Here is a 9275-nt window from a genome sequence, read left to right as displayed (position 1 = left end):
CGGGGAGCAACAGCGCAGCATTCGGGGCGTCAGGTAAAGCGCCCCAAGGCTCCGCTCGGGAGCGTGAACGCCACCGCCCGCTGCAAGCCTGGAAAGGAACGTGTTTCTCACGTCACTGCGACGTGTCACACACGCGGTCTGTCACGTAGGTAGCAGGAAAAAGCCAGCAGGCCACGCAGGGCGCACCGGGCCTGCAACCAAACGCAAACGGCCAGGCCCACGAAGCAGGACACGCAAAGGGATCCGGAGAGGGGCCAGGAGTCACCGACTACGCCAGGCCGCCGGGCCCACGCGGGGGTGGGGGCCGCGCTTCCGCGAGCCAGGACGCCTGAGCAGCGCTGGGGAATCCAGGGATCCCCCAGGAAACTGCCCTCGACTAACGGCACCGCAAAGGGGCCGCGCGCTCGAGACCCTGGAGCGAGAACGACCACAGTCACGCGGGGAAACAGCCGGGGCGCAGGCCCAGGTGGACGGGCGGCTGAGGAGCGGGGCTGCGCCCACAAAGCCGCCAGGGGCTGCGAACTACAGCGCGGCAGGCGCGGGGCTTGGCCGGCACCACACGGGACCCGGGCGCCTGCACGCCCCTGCGCGTCACCCAGCGGCTCCCGAACGCCCGCCACGCGATCCCCAAAGACGCCCGCGGCGCAAGCCTCGAAGGGCACGCACCTGCGTCGGGACGCTGACGCCATGGGCGGGGCGGGGCGGGGCGGGGCAGGTGAGCCTGCGCAGTGTGGGCCGGGCGGGGCTGGCGAGCATGCGCAGTGTGGGCCGGGCGGGGCTGGCGAGGGAGCGCGTGTGGAGCGGGCGCAGAGGCGGGCGTTGCTATGGCGACGGCCAGCGGCCGCGGAGTTGCCAGAGGGAGCTGGGGCGGACGTCCCTGGGTCCCCGTGTTCCCAGCAGAGTCGAGGCATGCGGAGGCTTGGAGGCGGGGGCGGAAAGGAGGGCGGCCCGCGAGGCGGGCGGGGTGCGTGGATGCGGGGTGGGGGCCGCTCGCAGCCCCGCTTTCGCCTCCTCCGAGCCGGGCCGGCGTGGGCCGGGGCTGTGAGGCGAGGCCGGGTCCCGCCGCAGCATGGCCTCCTCGGGGTCCGGTCGGTTCCCACAGCTCCTCCTACCTGAGGGGCGCGAACTCACGGCGGCCTAAAGCCTTAGAGCAGTGATCTCACGGCGGTGATTTTAGAACCCGGTGGGACCCGCCGCCATCAGGGGCCGCAGGTGCGGGGTGGTGTCCGCCCCCGGGAACGGGGGCCTCTCACCCGCGCTTCTGGCGGGAGTAGACTCCCAGGAAAAGGCCAGCGGCGTTCACAAGGCAGGAGATAACGCCAGGACCCTGCGTGGAATTGCATCTTTACGCCTTGGGCCTGGGTCTCGGGTGTTTTTATGGAGAGTGTTTAGTAAGCTGTGGTCACCTGCTTTGGCACCCCAGTGGTCGTTTCTGCCACCAAGCCCTGCCTCTTGAGGTTTAATACTGGGATTTACAAAGCAACGTGTTCCTGGCATCTTAGCTTTCAGTACTGCGCAAAGGTTACGTGTCGAACCCTACCAGTGCCACAGACTCGTATATTCACTCACCTGGTATTTGGTTTTCTCATGTATAAACTGGAGTTGGACTAGATACTTGAAGTATTTTCAGTATCTTTAAAATCTGAATTTTAAACTCTGGAACATAATACCATAGGACTTTAAAAGAGTACAGGTTTTAAAAGCTCTTACCTTGATATTAATGACAGTGGCCTACCGTGTGGAAACGAGACTAAATTGCAGACTGCAGATATGACTGGACCGTATGATGCAAACTGTATCTTCTGCCAGGTTATGGGCGTTTTGGAAACAGGAACTGAAAAATCTGGCAGTGATCTTTCAGTATTTTAAATTCTTTCCACCGTTTCTCCAAGTTCAGTTGTCTGGATGACATATGGGGTGAAACTTCTTTCAAACATCTCGATGCCAGAATTGATGGGGGAACAGGAAAGGGTCGCAGTAAGAACCATCACCAAAGCCTCTGCAGGACTTGAGCAGCGACTGACGTTTTTACCCCTAACCCTGGATATCTCAGATTTGGCTGTGCTTTTACACCTTAGTGAGTTTGTTCTTTCAGTTGGAATAACTTAATACAAGTGTTAGTCTTTAGAAATGTAGTTTGGATTAATTTCTTTTTTTTTTTTTTTTTTTTGAGACGGAGTTTCGCTCTTGTTACCCAGGCTGGAGTGCAATGGCGCGACCTCGGCTCACCGCAACCTCCACCTCCTGGGTTCAGGCATTCTCCTGCCTCAGCCTCCTGAGTCGCTGGGATTACAGGCACGCGCCACCAGGCCCAGCTAATTTTTTGTATTTTTAGTAGAGACGGAGTTTCACCATGTTGACCAGGATGGTCTCGATCTCTTGACCTCGTGATCCACCCGCCTTGGCCTCCCAAAGTGCTGGGATTACGGGCTTGAGCCACCGCCCCCGGCCTTGGATTAATTTCTATTTTTACAGTTAGGCCCTCAATATAGTAAGTCCTCACTTAACCTCATCCGTAGGTTCTTGGAAACTGGGGCTTTAAGCCATGCAGTGTATAAGGAAACCAGTTTCATCAAAGGCTAATTGATAGAAAGAAGAGGTAAGTTCCTACAGCACATTCCTGGTCACAAAAACATCACCAAACTTCTAAATAACGACCAAAGCATTTCTGTATGAAACATTGAAATACATGTGAGCTCTACATACACTGAAGAAAGTAAGATCATTATCCAATTTCTGGTGACTCAGTGAGTGACAGGATCGTGGAGGTGCTGCCTTAAATCAAGGATAATGTTGGCCTAGCCAAAGTTCTGAAGCGCCTCCTCCCGCTATGCAGTTTTGAAACAAACCAATTCTCAGTTGACTGCTTTCCTGCTGCACCGGGTGTTGTCCTGCATCTGTGTGATTACCGTATGCTTTACGAATTTCTATTTGATGATAATTTGTATCCTTCCATTCATTTTCCAACCCGTTTATTCCAGTTCAGGGTGGCAGGGAGCCGAGCCCATCCGGGCAGCTTAGGACCAAGGCAGGGAACAGGGCTGGAGAGGAGGGCACCCCATGGCGGGGCACGCTCACTCAAACACTCAGACAGGGACAGGCCAGTGAGCCTCATGTGCATGGCTTTGAGTTGTGGGAGGAATCCGGGATACCTGGAGAAAACCCACAGCGCGTGGAGAGAATGTGTAAACTCCACACAGACAGTGGCACCTGCTGGGGACCAGTTTTTTTTCTCATCAACGTTGTAACCGAAACATTAGAAGAAACAATGTTATTCCAGGGCCTGCTATGCCAGTTCCTAGATTACTTGAATAAATTTCTCCTCAGTGTATTTTGAACACGTCTGTCTTCATAAAATATACCATGTCCAAAATCTAAAAGGGCCAATTCCAAATTATTCTTTTGAAGGGAAATTAGCTTTGAAGGGAATTGAAGCAAGTATAACAAGAATCTGTTCTGTGTGAAAAGACCTATTTTAGATACTTCAAAGGTCATCTCATTAATCCTCACGGCAATGCTGCAAAGCCAGCACAATTGCACCTGGTTTATAGATGAGGAGCCTGGGGCTCAGTTGTGGTAAGTATCTTGGGCAGCAATGTGGTAGCGTTCAACTGGAACTCAGGTTGATCTCTCCACATATTCTGTATGTCAGTGTTTTGGACAGACTGAAGTTAGCCAGTGTTCCTCTTGCGTTCCAGTTTCTTCATTGTTCCCTTTCTCCCCAAAATAAGCATACCATGCTGATTTCCAGCCTGCCAGTGCTTTCCTCCTACCTGTAGTGTGACATGTTCATTTTCCTCTGTGTAGCTTTCAAATGCCACTTTAACTGTTACCTCTTTAGGAGGTTTTTCCTTTACAAGTCTCCAGTGCTAGCCTGAAATTTTACAGTACTTATCTGTCATATATTAATGGATTGATTAATAGTAACCACTTGTATTAATGTGTTCTCAACAGCTCAGGAGTGAACTATTTGAGGATAGGGATGAGTCGAAGTGTAACTGATTTGAGTTCACCCCCTTCCTCCAGAACCAGAATGTGTTGCTTAGTGCCACCCTATAGCAGGCATTCCCACTGCTGCATTATCAGTTAGACCGTTCCACAGATCGTTCTCACAGACTTCATAAAAGGTTTTGATGTGCACTGTAACTCTGACTTTCTGTTGACCATGTTTTTCAGCAGAAGAATAAAAGGAATATGATATGATGTGATGATAGAATTTGTGATAGCCAGGCAACAACTTCTCATTCGGCATGTTAAAACATAAGGTATCCTATTTTTTCTTAAACATACACATTATTTGACTCATGAAATATATTTTAATTCAGCTGTTTGAGAGTATAAAAAATAGTTTGCAAACACTGCTTGAACTAGGAATTATTACCAGGAATGGGCAATGCCAAGCGTGACATGGGGCAGTAGACAGGTTGATGGGAAAAACAGTCTCTGGTGATATTTACTGCAAGCATCTCTTAGCTGTTTGGTGATTTTTTTATTCTGCATAGGAAATTACTCAGTTTTCACAGAAAGGCATAAACTGAAATGCAAGAGTCTATTTAGTAGTTGCCTGGAGTCTGACGGGTTTGTTTAGGCACGCACAGGTTTATAGGTCATAATGAATTTATGCATATTATAATTAAGTCTTAGTAATTAGGTGAAAAGATATTCCTGTATTGTTAACATAAATGCGGAGACAAGGGTCTGCTACCACTTAGGTAACAATGAGTCAAGCATTCCTTGCTATTTGATTTGGTCATATATGCCATCAAGGTTGAGTACTGAAACCTTGTAATAGCTTCTAAATGATATATTACATAATATTCCTCTAAATATGACTTATTTCTTACTTTGTAGGGTCACTCATCTAAGAAAAATAACTTGGCAATCAATGCAGTTGCTTTACAAGATCACATTTTACATGATCTTCAGCTTCGAAACCTTTCAGTTGCAGATCATTCTAAGACACAAGTACAAAAGAAAGAGAACAAATCTCTAAAAAGAGATGCAAAGGCAATAATAGATACTGGACTTAAAAAAACTACACAGTGCCCCAAACTAGAAGATTCAGAAAAAGAATATGTTCTTGATCCCAAACCGCCACCATTGACTTTGGGTAAGCGGATGTAGTCATTCATCTTTTGACTTATTAGAGCTTCTGAATCTGTTGAGGTCAATAGTATAATTTTTTATGTTACAGAAATAATTTATCTCAGTTTATAATTATACAGAAAAGTGTGTATGTATTGAAGGTATGTGCGTGTTGAAACTTGAAAATGATAGGGGATCATTAGAGCAAGAAACTAAAGACAGTAATGGTAAGTAGAATAGTAAGTAAAAATGGGAGAACAAAAGAAATACCTGTTGATTCAGATTGATAAAAATAAATTTGAGTAAATCAATGATGGAAAAGAAAAGTCCCTTATAGTAGAATGACTATAACTCATGGAGATAATAGACAGGAGATAGAAAATCACCTTTGGCAAATATTACAGTAATTGTCATCATTGCCGAAATTAGAAATAAGAAAAATTATGTCCAGACACAGAATATTGAGGTAGCCTCACAGTTTCTTCATAGATGCAAGTACACAACAGGGAGAAAAACAGTGACTTCACAGTATTTCAACCGTACATGGTAGCACTTGGCAAGCAGCACCTGAACCAAGTAATGCCAGTTAGCTCAGCAGTAATGCACAGGCCAGCATCATGTGCCTCCTGCTGAAAGATGCAATGCCACTTCTGTGGCATTCTTAGCAAAATGCATATCTAAATTTAATCATGAGGAAACCTCAGACCAGCCCAAGTGAAAGACTTCCACACAGTTCCTGGCTGGTACTCTTCAAAAGTGTCAAATCAACAGAAGCAAACGGAGACCTAGAAAAACTGTTCCAGATTATAGGAGACTAAAGGAACATGGCAGCTGCAAGTGCAATTTGTGACCCTGGATCAGATCCTAGTCCAGAAAAAAAGACAACAGTGTGACAGAGAATCATATCTGCAGAAGGATGCAGGCTAATTGATAGATGATATCAACATTAATTTTGTGGTTTTGATCTTTGTACCAGGGTTATATAAAAGGTTACCATTTGGGGTTAAGAACATAGGATAATTATTTTCTTTTTACAAGTGTGAATATTTATTTAGAATGAGACCAAAACTTGCAACAAATTAGGAATTTCAAAAAAGATGAAAAATATCCCAAACAAAAATCAATAAAAATAGCATAATATTTTATATTAATTCACTTACTGAAATATCTCTATAATACTTTTTCCATCTCTTTTGATTGCTAGGCACTCTTTAATATATTTTCATGTGACAATAATTCTGTAATGGCATTTTCTATGGAAATAAGTCAGTTTTACCTCCATCATAGCTGATTGAAATTCTTTCCTTATAATAGGTGGGATACACAGCATGCAGCTTCACACAACTTCTTACTATGTATAGTATTGCCACAGGTTTGTGCCTATAAATAAAGGCATGTAAATCAATTCCATTTCTTCTAATTAATAAAGGAAAGGAAGTGTGTTATGAACTTAATTGTAAATGCTGTATTTAAGTATATTAGTTTCCCGGTGCAGCTGCAACAAATTAGTACAAACTGGGTGGCTTAAAAGAAAAGAAATGTATTCTCTCACTGTCCTGGAGGCCAGAAGTCCAAAGTGGCGCTGTTGGCAGGGTTCCACAGGAGAACCCTTCCTTACCTTTCCCTGGTGCTTCCTGGCATTGCTTGGCTTGTGGCAGCTTCACTCCGGTCTCTGCCTCTGATGTCACACGACCTTCTTCTCTATGTGTGATTGTGCCCTCCCTCTCCTCTTCTTATAAGGATACCATTCATTCGATGTAGGGCCGACTTTAAACCAGTATGACCTCATCTTAACTACATCTGCAAAGACCCTCTTTCCAAATAAGGCCAACATTCTGAGGTTTCAGGTGAACATGCATGTTGAGGTGACACTATTCAACCCAGTACATCAAGTATGTCGGTGATGGGGAGAACTTCGGTCTAGATTAGGCATCAGTGAGACGGAATCCTTCACTTACATTTGTTGTGTGGAAGACTTTTTCACAGCCTCAGTCTAAGTACATACTTTGTTTCTTATCCACTACTCACATGTATTACTGTGGTGATAGGCATCAGAGGTCCAGTTGACAGCTCAATGTGGCTAGGCTATGGTTTGAATGTTTGTCCCCTTCAAAGCTCATGTTGAAATTTCAATTTGTTTTGTTTTGTTTTTAGACAGTCTCCCTCTGTTGCCTAGGCTGGAGTGCAGTGGCACGATCTCACTGCAACCTCTGCCTTCCAGGTTCAAGTGAATCTCGTGCCTCAGCCTCCCAAATAGCTGGAATTACAGGTGTGTGCCACCACACTCAGATAATTTTTGTATTTTTAGTAGAGACCGGGTTTCACCATGTTGGCCAGCCTGGTCTCAAACTCCTGGCTTCAGGTAATCCACCCAACTCAGCTTCCCAAAGTGGTGGGATTACAGGCATGAGCCACCACACCTGGCCTGTTTTTGTTTGTTTGTTTGCTTGCTTGCTTTTTGTGTGTCTTCTTTTTTATTTATTTTTATTTCAGTAGCTTTTGTGGTACAAGTGGGTTTTGGTTACATGGATGAATTACATAGTGGTGAATTCTGAGATTTCAGTGCACCTATCACTGGAATAATATACCTTGTACCTAACGTGCAGCTTTTTTTTTAATCCCACACCCCTTTCACCCTTCCACTTTGAGTCTCTAATGTCCATTTTACCACTCTGTACGCCTTCGCATACCCATAGCTTAGCTTCCACTCATAAGTGAGAACATACAACATGAGTTACTTCACTTGGAATAATGACCTCCAGCTTTATCCACGTTGCTGCAAAAGACATTTTTTCATTCATTTTTGTGGCTGAGTAGTATTTCATGGTGTATATATATCACATCTTCTTTATCCATGGGCACTTAGGTTGGTTCCATATCTTTGCAATTGTGAATTGGGCTGCAATTTGTGTGTATGTGTCTTTTTCATATAATGACTTCTTTTCCTTTGGGTAGACACACAGTCATGGGATTGCTGGATCGAGGGATAGATCTACTTGTAGTTCTTTTTTTTTTTTTTTTTTTTTAAAGGTAATCAGTTATTTAATTAGATCATCAGGACATTTAAAATACCAATTTGTGAGGATAAATTCCATTTGTTAGGGCAAACACAGATCGCAGGTAGCCCGGGAGCTGAGGAATAGCTTTGATTTTTGGTAAAATTTGTGAGTCCACAGCTTTCTGATCAATCTTGCGCTGCTCTGTAATCTTGTATTTCTCTTTTTCTGTGTCGAAGATCTCACCTTCCTGGTGTCTGGGCTTCCACAACTTCTTCTTCTTGAAGTAAGCATCAGTAAGATGTTTTGGGATTTTTACATTGCTGATACCGATTTTGGTTGAGGTGGCAATGACAAATTTCTGGTGCGTTCTTCGCAGAGGAACTCGATTGAGGACCAGAGGTCCAGTCACAAGTAACAAGCCACTAGCCAGCTGCTTCAGGAAAACCACCCTCTTGCCCCTGTGGCGTCCAGTGAGGATGATCAGAGTGGTCCCGGGGGTGATGCTGGCTCGCAGTTTTCTCACGTGCTGACTGAAGGGTTTTTGCCGTGGCTCAACAGCTTTCGAGGCACATCTTCAGTAGGATAATACCTAGGCATTTTGCGAAGTTTAACCACCCGGGTACCGCCGTTTTTGTCACCACCACATTTTGTAACAGTTGCAAGAACCTTCTCCTTCTTTTTCTTTTCAATCTTGGATTTAGCCGCTGAGTACTTCCTCTTGTACACGGCCTTTCTGGAATACATGGCAGATCGGGAATACCTGCCGATTCCTCTGACAAGAACAGGATTGCGGCTGCAATGGGGCTTCCCCTTCTTGGGCTTTTTAGCCTTGAGGTTACCCTTTTTCACTTTGCTACCAGCATCAGCCTTCTTGGCTTCAGGTTTCTTCTCTTTAGTATCCGGCTTCTCAACTTTTTCACCTGCCATCTTGCAAGATGGGAAAGAGCTCTACTTGTAGTTCTTCAAGGAATCGTCATACTGTTTTCCATAGAGATTGTACTAATTTACATTCCCACCAGCAGTGTATAAGCGTTTGCCTTTCACCACATCAACAGCAACATCTGTTGTTTTTAACTTTTTAGTAATGGGCATTCTTGCAGGAATAAGGTGGTATCTCATTGTGGTTTTAATTTGCATTTCCCTCATGACTGGTGTTGTGCATTTTTTTTTTTTTTTTTTTTTTTTTTTTTT

General features: G+C 45.2%; 1 protein-coding gene and 1 pseudogene across 5 annotated transcripts in view; one reads left to right on the top strand and one right to left on the bottom strand.

The window, feature by feature from the left end:
• Positions 1 to 750: 750 nt before the first annotated feature.
• The window catches only part of RNF32 (ring finger protein 32), a 41993-nt gene continuing 33468 nt past the window's right edge, over positions 751 to 9275 (top strand). The window contains exons 1-3 of one of the 4 annotated variants that reach the window (XM_017519551.2): positions 751 to 907; positions 4180 to 4265; positions 4852 to 5110. In XM_017519551.2, coding sequence (XP_017375040.1) covers positions 4251 to 4265; positions 4852 to 5110 — 274 coding nt within the window. In that variant the 5' untranslated portion in view covers positions 751 to 907; positions 4180 to 4250. Of the gene's footprint in view, positions 965 to 4176; positions 4266 to 4851; positions 5111 to 9275 lie in introns of all 4 variants that reach the window. The other 3 variants (XM_037735366.1, XM_017519541.2, XM_017519558.2) reach the window with 3 other exon arrangements.
• On the bottom strand, positions 8115 to 9026 carry LOC108296955 (annotated as a pseudogene). The gene has a single exon (XR_001822042.2). The product of XR_001822042.2 is annotated as a 60S ribosomal protein L6-like (transcript).

The sequence above is a fragment of the Cebus imitator genome, unplaced genomic scaffold (genome assembly GCF_001604975.1).
Source record: "Cebus imitator isolate Cc_AM_T3 unplaced genomic scaffold, Cebus_imitator-1.0 Scaffold20, whole genome shotgun sequence".
NCBI classification, from domain to species: Eukaryota; Metazoa; Chordata; class Mammalia; order Primates; family Cebidae; genus Cebus; species Cebus imitator.
Note: the sequence above shows the minus strand (reverse complement) of the source record. Positions and strands in the feature narration are given on the sequence as shown.